A 21,836-nucleotide genomic window follows, 5' to 3' on the forward strand; every position below is an offset into this window, starting at 1 on the left:
GCGGCAGGGATGCTTGGTACGGACCCAGGCTTCAGTGACAGTTGATGTGCAAAACCTGCCCTGTACTGTCCCAAGTTGTGGAAACATTCCTCAGGAAAATGCTTCCGACAAACATACACCGTCTTAGGTAGACTCGACGGCGTATTATTGAAGTAAATAAAATTAAGCCACTGTGTTTTCAGGGGCTCTCCCGTCGGCAGTAAAAACAGACTCTTTTCTGTGTTGTCACATCCATGTACAGCGCAATTTCCATGTTTCGCTCGCTTAGGTGGTGCCATGTTGTCGTGTCCTCTATGGTCTCCTCACTACAACTGGGCGGGCAATTCATACAGTGGGTGGGAATCCGGGGGGGGGGGGGGGGGGGGGCGTGGTGATCATCTCCCTTGCTGACGTAGTAAAGGGAAGAGTTTATCAACGCGCCATTTTGACGCGCCATTCTCAAATGTTGGGCATAGTTTGGTTTACACATTATGAAATTTCTAGCCACTGGGGTGACTTAAGAAGGTCAGAGGAACTCATTTTAACATTAAAAAACCTCAGAAAGTGAAAATTTCATGCCATGGGACCTTTAATAATGTTTGAGGGAAATGAGTAGATCTGGAGGGTCCTCAGACATAGAGTGTTGTGGTAAACTGGGATGTATGGATGCTGTCAGTCCCCCACTCACTTGCTCACTCGAGTTTGTTGATGGTGTAGTGGCTGCTGCTTTATGTCCTGGGGCTCCCTCATGCCTGTGTTACCTTCTGGCTCTCCCCTTTTAGTTATGATGTCATAGTTTTGCCAGAGTCCCTGCTTGCACTCAATGCAAAGTGTATACTGTTCCTACTTATCAGGTGACATTGGGCATACCTAACAACCTGTGTTTTCTCTCTCTTTCTCTCCCCCCTGTCTGTCCCTCTGAGTTACATGTCAATCCTGAGATTGAGATGCTGACCTCTTCTGCTCCTCGGACCTGCCTGATCCATCCTGATGCCCTATATCTGTCTGGAGTCTCATCACATCGCTCCTGTGGAGGGCGGCCCCATATGGACAGTTGAAAGTCACACTTGGAAGATGCTCTGGACACTTACAGTAATGCTTTTATGGCTGAGGACTACAGTTGACTTGCTAACTTTAGGACTGCAATTGTCATGAAGAGTTTTGCACTCAAGTGTCCATCGATGAAGAGTTATAACATCAACAAAACTGACTTCATGTTAAAACTGTTAAAAATGTTATAATCCCTTTGTCTGTTATCACCCAAATGAGGTAGGGTTCCCTTTTGAGTCTGGTTCCTCTCAAGGTTTCTTTCTCATTTCATCTGATGGAGGTTTTCCTTGCCACCATTGCCACAGGCTTGCTCATTGGCGATAGATTAGGGATAACATTAGCTCATGTTTAAAGTCATTCAAGTACTATAAAGCTGCTTTGTGACAATGTCTACTGTTAAAAGCACTATAAAAATCAACTTGACTTGACTTGACTATTCCAAGCAGGAGAGGATCAGAACTTGGACCCAGAGCTGAGTAGTTAGTAAGAAAACGGCAGATCCTTCAGATGTTGTCGAGGAGGAATCTACACATCTGGGTCACTGCAGCGATGTTTGCTGAGGAGGAGAGTTTGTTGTTGAACATGACCCCTAAGTTCTTTGCACTGGGTGAAGGAGACCTAGTGATGTACTCCATGGAGATGACAATGTCCAGAGGTGGAGAGGATGGAGCAGGAATGTAGATTACCTCTGTCTTGCCTGGGTTGAGCTTTAGGTGATGGTTGTCCATCCAGCTCTGGATGTCACTCAGGCAAGCAGAGATGTGAGCAGAGATTTGTGTGTCAGAAGGAGGAAAAGAGAGAAACAGTTGGGTGTCATCAGCATAGCAGTGGTAGGATAGACCATGAGCAGAGATAATGGGGCTGAGAGACTGGGTATAGAGGGAGAAGAGAAGCTTACCAAGGACTGAACCTTGAGGGACACCAGTAGTAAGTGGGCATGGTGCTGATACAGTACCAGACCAGGTAATCTGGAAAGAGTGACTGGAGAGGTGGGATTTGAACCAGTCTAGGGCTGTCCCACTGTTGGTAACAATAAATGGCCTGCACCTTTTGATCAAAGTAGGATTGGTAGATCATAAAAGACCAGAAGTTCACTCAGTTACTGTGGTGTGAGACCATTCAGTACTTTAGATGTCAATAGTAGTATTTTATAATCAGTACAAAATTTGATTGGGAGCCAATGCAGTGTGGATAAGATGGGGTGATGTGACCATATCTTCTGGTTCTGGTAAGGACTGTCACTGCTGCAGTAACTGGTGTTTGTTTATGCACATCACTGTCTGGATGTTCCAGGATGTGCATAAACAAACTCCAGTTACTGCAGCAGTGACAGTCCTTACCAGACTGCAATAATCCAACCTAGAGGTAACAAAAGCATGAACTAGTTTTTCTGCATTGTGTCATGATATTATATTTCTTATCTTAGGAATAACAATATTAGCAATAGTAACTGGTTCCATGTGTTTGGTAATAACTGGTGCACTGTGTTCAGTAGTAACTGATGCAGCATGTATGCTTCCCTGTAGATCCAGTTCAGCCCACAGGCCTTGAGATTACTCCAGATTATTCCCTCAGTCCTGGATTGTGGATAAAGTGGCATCGATCTCCAGGGCATGTTGAGTGGTATGAGTTGGTACTTTCAGCCTCAGGGACGGATTTCATGAAGAAGATTTCAGGCAATGCTGTGACACGCACAAGCTTTACCAACCTCATCCCAGGAACACGCTACACACTCCGCCTAGTGGCCAAATCTGGGAACAAGACATCTCTGGATGCTACAGGGAATGCAGTGATAGGTGGATCTCTCTCTCTCTCTCTCTCTCTCTCTCTCTGTTGGTGTGTGTCCCCCTCTGTCTCTCCCTCCATTTCTCTCTCTCTGTATCTCACTCTGTATCTCTCCATCTCTCTCTGTCTTTCTCCCCCTCTGTCTCGTTGTCATTGTTATTCAGGAATAATAAGAAAAATCACATCTGTGACTCATGTTTAAACTACAACCCCGATTCCAAAATATTGGTATGTTGTGTAAAGTGTAAACAAAAACAGAATACAATGATTTGCAAATCATGGAAACCTTATAATTCATTGAAAATCATACAAAGGCAGCATATCAAATGTTGAAACTGAGAAATTTTATTGTTGTTTTTTTTAAATATATTCTTATTTTCAAATTTATTGCCAGCAACATGTTCCAAAAAAATGGGATAGGAGCAACAAAAGACTGGAAAAGTTGTGTGATGTAAAAATAAATAAATAAATAAATAAATAAATAAAATTACGTTTATTGTCAACAAGTCAGTAAGATGATTGGGTATAAAAAGACTATCCCAGAGAGGCGGAGTCTCTCAGAAGTAAAGATGGGGAGGGGTTCACTGCTCTGTGAAAGACTGCGTGGGCAAACAGAGCAACAATTTAAGAATAATGTTCCTCAATGTAAAATTGCAAAAAAAAAAATTGGGGATCACATCATCTATAGTCCATAATACCATTAAAAGATTCAGAGACTCTGGAGAAATCTCTGTATGCAAGAGACAAGGCTGAAAACTGACATTAGATGCCTGTGATCTTCAGGTTTTCAGGAGACACGGCATTAAAAGCAGACATGTGTCTGTAGTGGAAATCACTGTATGGGCTCAAGAACACTTCAGAAAACCATTGTCTGTGAAAACACGTCATTACTGCATCCACAAATTCAAGGTAAACTAGATATAAACAATATCCAGAAACCCCGCCCCCTTCTCTGGGCCTGAGCTCTTTTACGATTGACTGAGGCGAAGTAGAAAACTGTCTTGATGTCTGACGAATCAAAAGTAGAAATTCTTTTTAGAAATCATGGACAGCACATCCTCAGACTAAAGAGGCAAGGGACCATCCAGCTTGTTATCAGTGCACAACTCAAAAGCCAGCATCTGTGATGGTATGAGGGGGCATTAATGCACATGACATGGGGAGCTTGTACATCTGGGAAGGCATCATTAATGCTGAATGATATAAACATGTTTCAGAGCAATATGCTGCCATCCAGACAAAATCTTTTTCAGGGAAGGCCTTCCTTCTTTCAGCAAGACAACGCCAAACCACTTTCTGCACATACTGTATTAAAACTGCATAGCTCCATAGTAAGAGTGTGGGTGCGAAACTGGCCTGCTGCAGTCCAGACCTGTATCCCATTTAAAATGTTTGCCACATTATGAAGCATAAAACACAACAAAGGAGACCCCAAACTGTTGAGCAACTGAAATTGTATATCAGGCAAGAATGGGACAACATTTTTCTTTCAAAACTACAGCAACTGGTCTCCTCAGTTCCCAAATGTTTACAGAATATTGTTAAAAGTAGAGATGATGCAACACAGTGGTAAACACACCCCTGTCCCAACTTTTCTGAAATGTGTTGCTGACATCAAATTCAAATGAGCATATCCATCCATCCATTATCTGTAGCCACTTATCCTGTCCTACAGGGTCACAGGCAAGCTGGAGCCTATCCCAGCTGACTACGGGCGAAAGGCGGGGTTCACCCTGGACAAGTCACCAGGTCATCACAGGGCTGCACATAGACACAGACAACCATTCACACTCACATTCACACCTATGGTCAATTTAGAGTCACCAGTTAACCTAACCTGCATGTCTTTGGACTGTGGGGGAAACCGGAGCACCCGGAGGAAACCCACGCGGACACGGGAAGAACATGCAAACTCCGCACAGAAAGGCCTTTGTAGGCCACTGGGCTTGAACCCAGGACCTTCATGCTGTGAGGCGACAGTGCTAACCAGTACACCACCGTGCCGCCCCAAATGATTATATATTTTTCAAAAAACAGTAAAATTTCTCAGTTTCAACATTTGATATGTTGTCTTTGGACTATTTTTAATGAAATATAGGGTTTCCATGATTTGCAAATCATTACATTCTGTTTTTGTTTACAGTTTACACAGTGTCCCAACTTTTTTGGAATTGAGGTTTACAAGGTTGTAGATTTGCTTAATTTTATAATATTATAATGCAATACATATGCTTACTACAGCAAGATTAAAAGTAAAAATGCACCCTCTTCTGGATGATGCTTACTAAAGATGTGAGGGTGATACTGCTTCATTATTGGAAGAGTTGCAAACAGTTAAAAAAGAAAAAAAACAGGCAAATCAATGCACTCTCAAAAATAACTTTTACTATGTAGCTTGTGTGGTGCCATTAAGAATTCCTGTTTTGTATCTTTACCTGGGAAGGTGCATGTGGTATGCTTTTAATTTGGCTTTAGTGATCCTTTAAGTTCAGTTATACACCTTAAATTATTCTTAAAGGTCTTTAGGTAAAACTACACACTGCCGAGGTACCTGTCAGCTCAGTGGCACCACACCATCAACAAGGAGTTGGGACAGTTTAGTACCTTTATTTCTGAGAGTCTACAATGACTTGCTGGAGGTTTTGAAGACAGAGTGTGTGAAATTATGGTCATAGATTGTGTGAAAAAATCTAAATAGTTACAGGAGCATTAACATGTATTTTGTAGCTCCATCAGCAGTAAGCAGTCTGAGTGTCTCCGCCTCCTCCACCAGCATCAGAGTTTCCTGGCAGCCAGGACCTGGACGCAGAGAGGCATTCTGGGTAACACTGAGTCGTGAAGATGCACTGATCCAAAACTTGATGTTTGAAAGCACTGTGACATCATGCACTTTGGATGGCCTTAATCCAGGAACGCTGTATGTGGTCACTGTGATAACGAAAGCAGTTGGGAAACAACAACATGCAATAAAAGACATTCGGACAGGTGACGATGCTCTGTCTCCTATTCTTCAATTTTTAAACTTTGGTAAAATCTGCGTAAACTCCACCCTCACCAATCACAAGGCTGCTGTCACCAACCTTTTCCACACAGCTTTTATTCAAACTTCTTTTCACATTTCAGTGGCATCGCTGAGTCTGTGTGACTTAGAAAGAAAGTTAACTGAGTGAATAAAAGTCAATCATGCTTATTCATTAAATCATTAGGTCACACCCTTGAGGACAGACCAAAAAAAACTTGCCAAATTATTGCCTATTATTAACTGGAAAATAAAATTAAGTAAAAGAAAACCACAGTCTTGTACTTTAGTAAAGCAGAACTGGGGAGCAGTGAATGGTAAGAAACAGCAGAAAGACTACATTTTTGATATAATACAGTTCATTTGGATATTGACCCTTCTGAAAACATTAATGGTTTTTGACTGTCACAAACACATTAATGAACTAAAAAAAATCACCATTTACCATGACAGAAAGTGAGGGCACTACATCCACACATCCATTCAGGTGAAAGCTCAAAACAATCTGTGTTCTGAATGGTTAGAGTGTGATTCGGGGTGGGATCTGTGGTCTGATTGGTTAGAGTGTAATTGGCAAAGGGATCGGTGGTCTGATTGGTTAGAGCATGATTGGCAGTGGGATCTGTGGTTGTCATGCAAGTCTGTAACTCAAAAGTAGCCAAAAAACATACTTATAGGAAAGAAGTTGCCTTAAACACTTTTATTGTATGGAACCAATATAAGTGTGAGTGAATCCTGGGAGTAGACTGAGGTTTGAGTTAACTTACTGAAAAAAGTCAATTAAATCTGGTCCCTTTTTGGGAGACCCACCCTAGGACCAACACAGGACCACCTCAAACCAAAATGGCTGTTCCTATTAAAATCATTGTAAAAGGACTGTCTTTGTTTGAAACACAGACTTCTGATTGGCTAAAACATTTCCAGCTTTTTTAAAAAAAAGAAAACAGACATACTCTAGTGTTTGTTCAAAACTTTGATGTCCATAATTATAACACAAGAGTAAAGAACAATATTCATATCATGAAAATCAGCTCAAACTCAGGACACAGGACTTTTGCTTTTTCAGCTGCCATCAGTGTTGGGCACGTTACTTTAAAAAAGTAATTAGTTATAGTTACTAGTTACTTTTCCCAAAAAGTAACTGAGTTAGTAACGGAGTTACTTTGTCATAAAAGTAACTGATTACCAGGGAAAGTAATTATTCCGTTACATTTTGTTCCCCCTCAAAAAAAAAAAATCAAATTCAATTAGTGTAATCATAATAAAAGTGAATGTTAAATGTGTTTAATGACTGAAATGGACACTTAACAGAACCAATTAGTAATGTTATCTACACTATATTAATATTTTTGTGGGACAATGTGAGATAAGACATCTATCAAATGTACTAATATATTTTTGTAGTTATTAAAATTATGTTACTAATTACTGGCCACTGACGAGGACAAACGCTTTGTTCCTCGACATAATGTGCATTGCACGTAAACACTCTTGCCTTTTATTTCAAGTAATGAAAAGTCCTGGCTGTATTTCCAGTGTGAAAGCGCAGTGCTGGGCTGACCGCTCGCCATCGCTGGGTCTTCCGATTGAAAGAGCGCGCAGTCGTGCAGTAGGCGTGGCCTACCTACGTACAGTATCTATGTTGTCCAAATCTACTCTGATTGGCTTACTGTGCCATTGTCTCGTGTCTCCCCGCCCCACACGAAAGCAGAGTAAAGAAAGGCTGAACGAGCAGCATGCCAGATGAGAACAGCTTTAATAAAGTAACGCATAGTATTTTATTGTAAGTAACGGGAACGGCGTTATAACGATGTAAAAAGTAATTAGTTAGATTACTCGCTACTAAAAAAAGTAACGCCGTTAGTAACGCCGTTTATTTCTAACGCCGTTATTCCCATCACTGGCTGCCATGTTATATAATTCTCTGCCCGACTATGTTAAAAACTCTGAGACTAAGAAATTTTGAATTAGCCATTGGAAACACTTTTCTGTTATTTAAATACAAATTTTATTAATTATTAAGCATAATACAGGTAGTCGTCGACTTACGACCTATGCGACTTACGACCAATCGGCTTTACGACCGTCTGGTTATGACTGGCAAGTGTTTCCCAGCTGAGCGTACAACAGTTTCCGCCCCAGCTCCCGGCAGCGCCTCTCGCCACGTACAACAGTTTCCGCCCCAGCTCCCAGCAGCGCCTCTCGCCACGTACAACGGTTTCTGCCCCAGTTCCCGGCAGCACTTCTCGCCACGTACAACGGTTTCCGCCCCAGCTCCCGGCAGCGCTTCTCGCCGCATACAACAGCTTCCGCCCCAGCTCCCGGCAGCGCCTCTCACCGCTTACAACAGTTTCCGCCCCAGCTCCAGGCACACGCGCAGTCTCTCTCGCGCGCTCCATCATACAGTTTCCACCCCAGCTCCTGGTTTATGAAACGAGCAAATCCTCCCGCCAGCCCGAGCGCTGCAACAGCTGATGATGACATAGACGACCCACAGCCAAGCACTAGTGATGCCAGCGGTCACTAAGTTTTGTATTTTGCTATGTTTTACATTTGTATTTTGGTATGTTTCAAACTAAAATGTTTTCTATTTTTCACACCTGTATTTCATATTTTTTGTTTTGCACATATTAAACGAATTGTACTGTACGCAGTGTAGTATGCAGTGTTTGACTTAAACCAAATAATGAGCCAAGGTAATTAAATAAAAAAAATGTTGATAAAATAAGACTTTAAGATGATTACAATATCATTACACATCACAATATACTTACATTCATTTAACATAGGCCGATTTACGACCAGATCGGTTTACGACCGGTCAGTTGTAACCAAACGCAGTCGTAAGTCGACGACTACCTGTAATATGTTTGTCTCACTACGTGTTGTAACATGTTGTATGTTACTTATTTTATATTAGTTATATATTTTGCAAATTTACTAATACAGATATAGATTATTGGCATAAGTTTATACACCTCTCCAAAGAAAACCAGTGTGAGCTGAGTGGATCTTGTGTTTAATCTATCTATCTATCTATCTATCTATCTATCTATCTATGTATCATTTGCCATATGGGTTTTACTACTTAATGACGAGTCTGTGTTTGTCATGCAAAATGCCTTTACAATGATAATCAGTGGGGGAGAATACAAGGTGATCACATATACATGAGGTACTTTAAACATTTAAACTCAGTGTACTTTATATCAATCATAAATTCATGCTAAATAATACAACAGTTTCACCATTCTCTCAAAAAATAATAATTGTAACAAGCTAAAACAGTTTGTGTGTGTGTGTCCTGCATTTGACTGGAGCTGTGAATCCCATAAAATATTGAAATGGGAGAGCAGTCATTCTAATCTAGTAAACAATGGATCAAAAAGATAACCGTAGCTAGAGACAGAGAGCTTCACACCTTTTGGTGCCTCCAGAGACAAAAAGTATATGGGAATCCCAACACATTCTGAAGCTTAAAACCACAAGCTAGAGACAAAATTCTCTTACATGGTCTGATTGTTTAGAGTGTGATTCACGGTGGGATCTGTGGTCTGATTGGTTAGAGTGTGATTCAGGGTGGGATCTGTTGTCTGTTTATTTACTCATACCGTCTGTATTGTATTCAGGTTGTGCTGATAAAAGATGCATATTTTTAAATCGCTATTTAATTTTTTATATTAATAAAATTTCTCTTTGGTGTATTATTTGTTGGTGGATGTGATTCCAATGCTGTGTGTAATTTAATAACTGCTGTGCAATTTATTTATTTATTTGTAATGTAAATATTTGTGTTGTTTCTGCAGTTCCTGCGCCTGTAACCGAGCTAAAACTGGAGAACAACGGCAGTGAGGACTCATTAAACACCTCCTGGACTCCTGCAGAAGGAGAAGTGGATGAATATGTGATCTTCTTAACTTCCTCTTCCTCCTCCACTGAACAGGAAGCTGTGCTCCTCCCCAACACATCCCATTGGGTCTTCAGGAGACTGACACCTGGACGGGCCTATCAGGTGTCAGTGAGGACTAAGAGTGGAGAACTCAGCACTGAGGCTACAGCTGCAGGTAGAACAGGTGAGTGTAAGCCCCACCCACTGCTGTAATCACAGCCAATGGGGGGAGAGGACAGGAACATTCAACACTTTCAACTAAAACATTTGATGTATTTTTACACATTTACATGATTTTAAACAACTCCATTTAGTCAATACTGAAAAACAAGAAATAAAGATAAACAGTGTTGTTAATTCTTATTGTTGTCATTCCATTACAGTACATTTGGTATCAGGAGCTGTAATCTGATTGGTTACAAAGGCATTAGGGCAGGAACCATAGGTTGATTGGTTACAGTTCTGTGAGGCAGGAACTGAGGTCTGATTGCTTACAGTAGCTGTGTACGACTTAAGAAGAAGAAACCTTTACTTGTCACATGCACAGTGAAGCACAATGAAATTCGTCCTTTGCATTTAACCCATCTGAAGCAGTGAACACATGCGCACACACCCAGAGCAGTGGGCAGCCTTACTACAGCGCCCAGGGAGCAGTTAGGGATTAGGCACTTCAGCGCAAGGCCACCCCACGTTAACCTAACTGCATGTCTTTGAACTGTGGGGGAAACCGGAGCTAATCCAGAGTTAATCCGGCGCTGCACATTATTGACTTAACATGATGCACACTCCACTTAAAACATCTCATCTCATCTCATTATCTCTAGCTGCTTTATCCTGTTCTACAGGGTCGCGGGCAAGCTGGAGCCTATCCCAGCTGACTACGGGCGAAAGGCGGGGTACACCCTGGACACGTTGCCAGGTCATCACAGGGCTGACACATAGACACAGACAACCATTCACACTCACATTCACACCTACGCTCAATTTAGAGTCACCAGTTAACCTAACCTGCATGTCTTTGGACTGTGGGGGAAACCGGAGCACCCGGAGGAAACCCACGCGGACACGGGGAGAACATGCAAACTCTGCACAGAAAGGCCCTCGCCGGCCATGGGGCTCGAACCCGGACCTTCTCGCTGGGAGCAGCTAACACTACACCACCGTGCCGCCAGGGTTAGGGTTAGGGTAAACCCATCAGGTTCCAGGTTCGAACCCAGCAGCCGGCGGGGGCCTTTCTGTGTGGAGTTTGCGTGTTCTCCCCATGTCTGCGTGGGTTTCCTCCGGGTGCTCCGGTTTCCCCCACAATCCAAAGACATGCAGTTTGGTTGATGTGGGGCGACCTTGGGCTGAAGTGCCCTTGAGCGAGATACCTGACCCCTGACTGCTCCCCGGGCTGCCCACTGAGTGTGTGCGTGTGTTCACTGCTTCAGATGGGTTAAATGCAGAGGATGAATTTCACTGTGCTTGAAGTGTGCATGTGACGAATAAAGGTTTCTTCTTCTTCTTAAACCCTAAAACAACATGCTAGTCAGAAATTTGTCTGACTTTCATTGGTGCTGTGGAACATCATGATGTCACACGACATTAAAACTTTGCAGGAACGAGGAGGCCGCAGTTTTCTGAGTAAGGCACTGCTGTTACTGTCCTCCAGCTGCACTCACTGAGAACCACCTCTGTGATGAAAGAACTTTGTCCTACTTAGGTTAACACTTCATTGACATGCATGACATGTGTTACATTTTTATTATCAGAACTTCAGATCCGTTATCTCCGATGGTTATCTCTCCCAAAGGGGATGCAATTTACTTGATCTGCTGCTTCTGGTAGCTCATTCATTTTTTTTTTTTTTACATGGGGACATGTGGGTGCAATTGGTCTTAAGTGATCAATCTCATTAAATCAGTCTCATTAATAATTTTGGTGTTTAATAATAAATTACCAAACAGCTAGATTATGGTATATTCCAAATTATTATGATCACTATCAATGCAGCAATAATGTATCACTTACCGTATTACATAAATGCTACAGCCAATGGCACTCATATACACTTTGGAATTCTTTGAGATTGGATGACTTCAAAAATATATAGAAGCAACACAGACACAGTTTAACAATTAACTGAATTTATTATAACAATGATAAAAAATGGGTAATAGTAGTTTAAAAATACATTCCATAAGTCATCGGTGATATATATATATCAGTGGCGACTGGTGGTCATAAAAATAGGGGAGGACAGTGAGTGAATAGATAGGTGGATGGTTGAGAGAGAGAGAGAGAGAGAGAGAGAGAGGTTGGAAGTTGTGTGGGTGTTTACAACTGTTAGGGGATTTGTATATTTTTAAAGATAAGCTCTGTTAAAAATGGGTTTTTTTGTTACCGCAAGAAATAAAAGTAAAATGTTTTTGAGGACACATCAGCATGGGAAATACCATGTAGTGTAATGCTTGTTGAATGAGCTATGTGAGGTGCGAATGGGTCAAATTTAAAACAGCAATTCATTTAAAAAAGTAGTCAAGTCTCCTGGATGTCTGGGTGGCAAATTTGTCAATGACTTGCTCATACCACTGGGGATCTTGTTGAAGAGATTTAAGCATCCTCCTTTCAATTGACATGACTGCTAAACTTTTCAACCTCTCTTGTCCCATTGTGTTTCTGGTGAAGCTTTTTATGTGCTTCAGACATGAGAAGCTCCTCTCAACTCCTGCTGATGTGGCACCAATGGTGGCAATCAGACACATGAGTCTATACACCTGAGACATTGCCTCATCAAGCCCGTTTGACTTCATGAAGCTGATAGCCTCACACAGTTTTCGGGAAGAGTGGATCTCTGCATCACTGTAGAAATGCTGCAGTTCCACCTTCAGTTTGGCCTCATTAAAGAAATTCCCATATGTCTCTGACAAGTTGGACAATGCACGAGAAGGGAATTCTGCTTTAAATGATTCAAATTTGTCAAAGTCTAACAGCTCCATGAAATGCAAACGGCCAAGCTGCTGGAAGCGCTGTGTGAGTTGGGCCTTGATGCTGTCATGCACTGAGTCATAGAGAGTTTTATAGACCTGGCGATGGTCTTGCTCACCCTGCCTTCTCTTTCTCCTGTGACCAAATTCGGGGTCTTCTGTGAGACTGGCAGCTTTGCTGTATGTTTTCTCAAAAGCCCTGTCTGACTTCAGCTCATTAAGCAACTGCATAAAGTTTTCTATGCGCTGTTTGCAGAAGGCAACATCCATGACTTTCTGTTGCAGTATGTTAAATAAAACGTCGGTCTGTGCAAACAGCTCCTCAAAAGTAAAAAGCAAGAACATGAACTCAAAGTCTTCCAATTTTGCCTTCAGGCCATCCACCAATCAAGTTGTTTCATCATCCATAGAAGGATGTTCTAGAACGTGGGTAAACGTGTTAAGCAATTTTTCATGGTTACCTGCGACGGTATTCATGACCCTAGATGAGAAATTCCAACGTGTTGGAGCGGTCTTTGGCATTCTCGCGCAATCAGATTCCTCAAGTAGTGCCACCCTCTTACTTGATTTGGAAAAGAATGACGTGAACCCACCCAGGTTTGCAAAAAAGACTCGCGCTTTGGGTATGGCCTTGACACCTTGACTAAGGACGAGATTCAGGTGGTGGGCGTGACAGTGAACAAAAGTAGCGGCTGGAGCAACCTCTCTCACTTTAGCCTGCAGTCCATTGAGAGCCAAGGCCATCACCGCAGCACCATCGTAAGTTTGTGCAACCAACTTCTCAGCGAAGTTGTAAGGGGACATCTCAGACTGCACAAACTGAAACAATGACTGCGCATCCCTCCCACTAGACACGTCGAAAAAGCCCAGAAAACGTTCCTGAATAATGCCCTGACTGTCCACGAACCTCCCGATAATTGAGAGCTGGGAATGACAGCTTATATCAGTGGTTTCATCAATCTGCCATGAAAAAAACGGAGTCACGTTTAATTCTTTCGATATTTCGTGGCTGATTGACGTGCCGATTGCACAGATCAAGTCGTTCTGGATGCCACAGGACATGCCACTAAAAACACCAGAAGACTGCAACTGCTCTGCCAGCAAATTGTCATACCGTGCAATCAGTTCCGTCAGCTCCCTATAGTTTCCCTTGTTGTCTGAATTTGGCCCTTCATCCCACCCCCTAAATGCCAGCTCCTGCATGCCCAAATACGCCACAGCATCAATCAGACGCCTCAGTGTATCTCTGTTGCGACGCACTTTAGCATTGTGCTGTGCCACTTGTATCCGCACACCCTCGTCCACTAGCTGGTCAACTGGCACACTGCCTAACAATTTCAGGTGAATAGCTGCACCAACGTGTTCCTTGGTCTGGTCGTGGCGCTTGGTGGCCCTGTCCAAATTTTTAATGTCATTAAATCCCTGCACAGACCATGTTTGGGATTTGCTACCCATCAACAGGCAAGGCCAGCAATACAGCCGTTTGGTTGTGACACTGCCTGTTAGCCATGGGTATCTCCGATACCATGAGGTGTTGGTGTTAAACACACTTAGCTTACCATTCGGTTTCTGAATGTTAAGTTGGGGAACGGGTCTCCCTTCGGTTTTGATTCTAACCTTCTCCTCATAACCCAGTGTTTGAAATGGCGTGTTTAACATTGTGTACACAATGTCATGTTCCTCCATCGCGTTTTATTAAGTTGATAAACTACAACAAAGCAATAGCCAACAATTAGTCAAATTCTCCGCTGTCCGCACTACTCAAAACGACACTACTCTAGCTCAGCAGTGACACTGACAGTAAGTATGCTATGATTTCAACCCGCCAACTCATCCCTTCATTCTGATTGGCCGCACTGACGAATGCAGCTCTGCTGATTGGCTGCTTGATGACAGGCAAATAGACCCGCCCAAATGGAGGAATCGCCTCCCTTTCGCCCATTCACTCCCATGTTAAAAGAGGAGCCCGCGAATCGCCCATGTTCTGAGCGCATACAATGGATGTCAATGAGGAGGTTAGGGAGGACGGTATTTTGGCGAGTTTTTCTTCCATTTTTAATTGATAAAATATAGTTATTTCAACTGTTTTGACATGTTTTAAACGTTTGTCTATTAATTATATGCGTTTTTTTAAACTAATGTGTCCTGGAAATTCTTTCTTTAAAATTTTAAGGGAGGATCTTCCTCCCTTTCCTCAATGGAGGAGTCGCCATTGATATATATATATATATATATATATATATATATATATATATATATATATATATATATATATGTATATATATGTATGTATGTATGTAAGCATAAACAGTGATATATCTGGGTGTGTGGATGTGGATGTGTGTTGGAATGTGTGTGAGAGAGAGAGAGAGAGAGAGAGAGGGAGGGGTGCGAGGCAGAGATTTTCTCCTTCCTACTACGTGAGCCACTGAGCTCTTAGGGTGTGTCCTGTGTGCGACTGTGCAGTATGAGAAGGAGGAGACAAAGAGAGTTTGAATGTGCACGGTAACTAACTCAGATTTGGAATGTTATCTCAAGTGGGGGAGGGTAGGATCTACCTCGTGGTTGAGACAAAGGGATTAGCCCTGGTTGCTAGCTAACCCACTAGCCTATAACATTACCAAATCTACTGAAATCTTGATGAGGTCAAAATATGTATAATAATGAATTAAAGGTGTTAGAAAGGATAGGAAAAGCATGCAACACTTATCTATTAAAACAACTGAGAGAGAACAATTGTAGAACACAATGGTCAGTATGCACAATTAAACAGTTCCTGAGTTTAAATTCACACTACTTCATAAAGCTAATTCCTAAGACTAATTTTGCCCAAAATGCCAGTCTTACTTCCAGTATCTTGCTTCTATGCAAGATTATGCAGAGATGTTCTGAAACTTCTGGAGTTCACAGAGGTCATGGAGGCTTCCGTGAAAGCACAGAGAATTTCTTGGTCCGAACTTCAGCGTTCGTGAGGAAAAGTCTCTGATCAAACGATGTGCACAGCGATTAAGTCAGAAGGAATGCTGTCACTTCTAACTTTTAATTAACTGCTTTGGGCGGCAGTCGTAATGTTACTTATAATAAACAAATAAAAAACCGGTTGTAACTCAATCTGAGTGAAATAGCACGATTTAAGTAGTTTTACCGTGGCCAGTGGTAAACGAAAGTGCATGGAGTTTCTTTTCTTGCCAGGCAGAAGTCGTGATTTCGGATGGTCCGGTAAGAGAGTGTCTCTTTATGTCTGTTACTGCGTGGTTCACAGCACCAAAGAGGAAGACAGAAGTGTGGTTGAGCCACTTATGGCTTCAGGGAGGATGTGACGTAGTTAATCCCGCCCAGGCGTGACGTAGGTCATCGTGGAAGTTGGTTGATGGGATCTGTAGTTCTAAAAGAGACTGTGACTGTACCTACAGCCACCATAAACTATAGATTTAGTTTTAAGTAAATAAGCTGTTAACAAACAGTTCAGGAGTTTGGTTTTGTAAAAGAAGAAGTTTGTCTGCAACAAAAAACGTAAATACTGTGAGATCAGCCACTGCTGTCAGCTCGTTCATGCTATAGGGAGGAGGATGTGTTCAAATTGTTGGCAGTTTTTTATTCTCCACTCCTGCAGTCACCAGCTGTTCACAATGAACATCAAGTCAGTCAAAGTCAAAAATGACCATGCCAAGTGTGATTGGGGACCAGAAACTGTTGTGTAAGTGGTTAGGGTGTTATTGGGGCAGGATATGTGGTTTGATTGTTTACAGAGGCAGTAGGAGCTGGATCTGTGGTCTGATTGGTTAGAGTGTGATTCAGGGTGGGATCTGTGGTCTGATTGGTTAGAGTGTGATTGGCAATGGGATCTGTGGTTGTCATGGAAGTCTGTAACTCTGAAGTAGCCAAAAAATATACTTACAGGAACGAAGTTGCCTTAAACGCTTTTATTGTACAGAACCAATACAAGCATGAGGGAATCCTGGGAGTAGACTGAGGTTTGAGTTTGTTCCATTTGTTTTAAATTGGGTCCCTTTTTGGGAGACCCACCCTAGGACCGCCATAGGACCACCTCAAACCAAAATGATGGTTCCTATTAAAATCATTGTAAAAGGACTTTCTTTGATTGAAACACAGACTTCTGATTGGCTAAAACATTTCCGGCTTTTTAAAAAAAAAAGAAAACAGACATACTCTAGTTTTTGTTCAAAACCTTGATGTCCATAATTATAACACAAGAGTAAAGAACAAAATTCATATCGTGAAAATAAGCTCAAACTCAGGAAACAGGACTTTTGCTTTTTCAGCTGCCATGTTATATAATTCTCTTTCTGACTATCTTAAAAACTCTGAGACTACTAAGAAATTTAGAATTAACTATTGGAAACACTTTTCTGGTATTTAGATACAAATTTTATTCATTATTAATCATAATAATATGTTTTTCTTAGTATATTATATATTACTTATTTTATATTAGTTATATATTTTAGAAATTTACTAATGTAGGTATAGATTATTTGCACAAGTTTATACACCTCGCCAGTGAAAACCAGTGTGAGCTGAGTGGATCTTGTGTTTATGTTGCTTATTTATTATTATTTATTTGTTATAAAGTTGTTTGTCTATCTATCTATCTATCTATCTATCTATCTATCTATCTATCTATCTATCTATCTATCTATCTATCTATCTATCTATCTATCATTTACCAAATGGCCTTCTAAGGGTTTTACTACTTAATGACGAGTCTGTGTTTGTCATGCAAAATGCCTTTACAATGATAATCAGTGGGGGAGAATACAAGGTGATCACATATACATGAGGTACTTTAAACATTTAAACTCAGTGTACTTTATATCAATCATAAATTCATGCTAAATAATACAACAGTTTCACCATTCTCTCAAAAAATAATAATTGTAGCAAGCTAAAACAGTTTGTGTGTGTGTGTGTCCTGCATTTGACTGGAGCTGTGAATCCCATAAAATATTGAAATGGGAGAGCAGTCTTTCTAATCTAGTAAATAATGGATCAAAAAGATAACTGTAGCTAGAGACAGAGAGCTTCACACCTTTTGATGCCTCCAGAGACAAAAAGTATATGGGAATCCCAACACATTCTGAAGCTTAAAGTGCATATCACAGGTAAATTCAGGAGCAAGATCAATGTAATTCTCCTATTTTATATTAAACTTTGGTCAAATATCTGTCACATTTTGCATTTTGTGCAATTTGTTTACCTTGCACAATACCAGAAAAATTCAGTTGAAATCAAGCCATTTGAGGCGAATTGGTCCGCCTCTGAAAAAACTTGGCATTTGGATTTCCTGGGAAACATTGATTTTAATGACATCGCGTGCGGGACGCCTCCCTCTGAATCCTACGTCAGCGCTGGTTTGTTTATGAGAAAGTGACCTGGTGGTTTTCTGCAAATTTCTTCAACGTTATCGCGTAATTATTAAAATGGTTAATAGATGTATCGTAGGAGGGTGTAGCAACACCAATCTTGATGGGATTAGTACTCATCGTTTTCCAAAAGACTGGACAATGAGAGAGAAATGGGAGTGCTTGGTCTACACAGGCTGTGCACTGAAACTGTGCAAGCTCGTACAGCCTGCTCGCGCTTCCGCAGGTAACTTCTTGAATCTGGCTTCAGACTCCCTTGGGATTTTTCCAGACGCGTTTTGTTATTTTATTTTTTTCTGCTGTAGACAGATGGCTTTGTGCAATATTACCCTTCTGGATGAGTGTGTAAAGGGACATACCTTCATATAAAAAAAGACAAAATTGGTCCAGAATATACACTTTAAAACCACAAGTTAGAGACAAAATTCTCTCATGTAGTCTGATTGGTTAAGGTGTGATTCAGGGTGGGATCTATGGCCTGATTGGTTAGAGTGTGATTCAGGGTGGGATCTGTGGTCTGATTGGTTAGAGTGTGATTCAGGGTGGGATCTGTGGCCTGATTGGTTAGAGTGTTATTAGGGCAGGATATGTTTGATTGTTTACAGAGGCAGTAGGAGCTGGATCTGTGGTCAGATTAGTTAAAGTGTGATTCAGGGTGGGATCTGTGGTCAGATTAGTTAAAGTGTGATTCGGGGGGAGGGACCTGTGGTCTGAATGGTTAGAGTGTGATTCGGGGTGGGACCTGTGGTCTGTTTATTCACTCATACTGACTGTATTGTATTCAAGTTGTGTTGGTAAAAATGCATATTTTGAAATCTGAATTCAATATAAATGATTTGTATTAATAAAATTTCTCTTTGGTGTATTATTTGTTGGTGGATGTGATTCCAATGCTGTGTGTAATTTAATAACTGCTGTGCAATTTATTTATTTATTTGTAATGTAAATATTTGTGTTGTTTCTGCAGTTCCTGCGCCTGTAACCGAGCTAAAACTGGAGAACGACGGCAGTGAGGACTCATTAAACACTTCCTGGACTCCTGCAGAAGGAGAAGTGGATGAATATGTGATCTTCTTAACTTCCTCTTCCTCCTCCACTGAACAGGAAGCTGTGCTCCTCCCCAACACATCCCATTGGGTCTTCAGGAGACTGACACCTGGACGGTCTTATCAGGTGTCAGTGAGGACTAAGAGTGGAGAACTCAGCACTGAGGCTACAGCTCCAGGTAGAACAGGTGAGTGTAAGCCCCACCCACTGCTGTCATCACAGCCAATGGGGGGAGAGGACAGCAACATTCAACAATTTCAACTAAAACATCTCATCTCATTATCTCTAGCTGCTTTATCCTTCTACAGGGTCGCAGGCAAGCTGGCGCCTATCCCAGCTGACTACGGGCGAAAGGCGGGGTACACCCTGGACAAGTCGCCAGGTCATCACAGGGCTGACACATAGACACAGACAACCATTCACGCTCACATTCACACCTACGCTCAATTTAGAGTCACCAGTTAACCTAACCTGCATGTCTTTGGACTGTGGGGGAAACCGGAGCACCCGGAGGAAACCCATGCGGACACGGGGAGAACATGCAAACTCCACACAGAAAGGCCCTCGCCGGCCCCGGGGCTCGAACCCAGGACTTTCTTGCTGTGAGGCGACAGCGCTAACCACTACACCACCGTGCCGCCCCAACTAAAACGTTTGATGAATTTTTACACATTTACATAATTTTAGACAACTCTATTTAGTCAATACTGAAAAATAAGAAATAAAGTTAAACAGTGTTATTAATTCTTGTTGTCATTCCATTACAGTAACATTGGTATCAGGAATTGTGATCTGATTGGTTACAAAGGCATTAGGGGCAGGAACCATAGGTTGATTGGTTACAGTTCTGTGAGGCAGGAACTGAGGTCTGATTGCTTACAGTAGCTGTGAACGGATTAATCCGGCACTGCACATTGCTGACTTAACATGATGCACACTCCACTTAAAACAACATGCTAGTCAGAAATTTTGTCTGAATTTCATTGGTGCTGTGGAATGTCACGATGTCACACAACATTAAAAGTTTTCAGGAGCCAGGAGGCTGCAGTTTTCTGAAAAAGTCACTGCAGTTACTGTCCTCCAGCTGCACTCACTGAGAACCACCTCTGTGATGAAAGAACTTTGTCCTACTTAGGTTAACGCTTCATTGACATACATGACGTGTTACATTTTTATTATCAGAACTTCAGATCCGTTATCTCCGATGGTTATCTCTCCCAAAAGGGATGCAATTTATTTAATCTGCTGCTTCTGAAAGTTCTTTTTTTTCATATGGCCACCATAAACTATAGATTTAGTTTTAATTAAATACGCTATAAACAAACAGTTCAGTTCAGAAGTTTGGTTTTGTAAAAGAAGTTTGCCTGCAACAAAAAACATAAATACTGTAAGATCATCCACTGTTGTCAGCTTGTTCATGCTATAGGGAGGAGATCATGTCCAAATTGATGGCAGTTTTTTATTCTCTGCTCCTGCTGTCACCAGCTGCTCACAATGGACATCAAGTCAGTCAAAGTAAAAAATGAACATGCTGAGTATGATTGGGGGCCAGAAACTGTTGTGTAATTGGTTGGAGTGTTATTAGGGCAGGATATGTTTGATTGTTTACAGAGGCAGTAGGAGCTGGATCTGTGGTCAAAGTGTGATTCAGGGTGGGATCTGTGGTCAGATTAGTTAAAGTGTGATTCGGGGGGAGGGACCTGTGGTCTGAATGGTTAGAGTGTGATTCGGGGTGGGATCTGTGGTCTGTTTATTCACTCATACTGACTGTATTGTATTCAAGCTGTGTTGGTAAAAATGCATATTTTGAAATCTGAATTCAATATAAATGATTTGTATTAATAAAATGTATCTTTGGTGTATTATTTGTTGGTGGATGTGATTCCAATGCTGTGTGTAATTTAATAACTGCTGTGCAATTTATTTATTTATTTGTAATGTAAATATTTGTGTTGTTTCTGCAGTTCCTGCGCCTGTAACCGAGCTAAAACTGGAGAACGACGGCAGTGAGGACTCATTAAACACCTCCTGGACTCCTGCAGAAGGAGAAGTGGATGAATATGTGATCTTCTTAACTTCCTCTTCCTCCTCCACTGAACAGGAAGCTGTGCTCCTCCCCAACACATCCCATTGGGTCTTCAGGAGACTGACACCTGGACGGTCTTATCAGGTGTCAGTGAGGACTAAGAGTGGAGAACTCAGCACTGAGGCTACAGCTGCAGGTAGAACAGGTGAGTGTAAGCCCCACCCACTGCTGTCACCATAGCCAATGAGCAGGGAGTATAGGAGCTTACAATACAGTAGAGGGTAATACAGCTGTGAATTTTCACTCTTGTCCCTTCCCAATCCCATGACAGAAAACAAATCCTGTCCCATTCTGTCCTGTAAGAATGAGTCCCATCCCATCACATCCCCCTGTTTTAATGACTAGCATTATGTTCAAATTAAAGAAAATATTGTTTATTCATTGGTGGCACGGTGGTGTAGTGGTTAGCACTGTCACCTCACCACAAGAAGGTTCTGGGTTTGAGCCCAGTGGCCAACAGGGGCCTTTCTGTGTGGAGTTTGCAGATTCTCCCTGTGTCTGTGTGGGTTTCCTCCAGGTGCTCCGGTTTCCCCCACAGTCCAAAGACGTGCAGATTAGGCTAATTGGTGGCTTATAAATTGACCGTAGTGTGAATGTGAGTGTGAATGGTTGTTTATCTCTGTGTCAGCCC

General features: G+C 41.8%; 1 protein-coding gene across 4 annotated transcripts in view; it reads left to right on the top strand.

The window, feature by feature from the left end:
- The window catches only part of LOC132891078 (receptor-type tyrosine-protein phosphatase beta-like), a 193,786-nt gene that overhangs the window by 24,877 nt on the left and 147,073 nt on the right, over positions 1 to 21,836 (top strand). For all 4 annotated transcript variants that reach the window (XM_060928562.1, XM_060928560.1, XM_060928561.1 and 1 more), the window contains 5 exons: positions 2,556 to 2,825; positions 5,542 to 5,799; positions 9,640 to 9,906; positions 19,040 to 19,306; positions 21,084 to 21,350. In XM_060928562.1, the coding sequence (XP_060784545.1) occupies positions 2,556 to 2,825; positions 5,542 to 5,799; positions 9,640 to 9,906; positions 19,040 to 19,306; positions 21,084 to 21,350 (1,329 nt within the window). The remainder of the gene's footprint in view (positions 1 to 2,555; positions 2,826 to 5,541; positions 5,800 to 9,639; positions 9,907 to 19,039; positions 19,307 to 21,083; positions 21,351 to 21,836) is intronic.

The sequence above is a fragment of the Neoarius graeffei genome, chromosome 8 (genome assembly GCF_027579695.1).
Source record: "Neoarius graeffei isolate fNeoGra1 chromosome 8, fNeoGra1.pri, whole genome shotgun sequence".
NCBI classification, from domain to species: domain Eukaryota; kingdom Metazoa; phylum Chordata; class Actinopteri; order Siluriformes; family Ariidae; genus Neoarius; species Neoarius graeffei.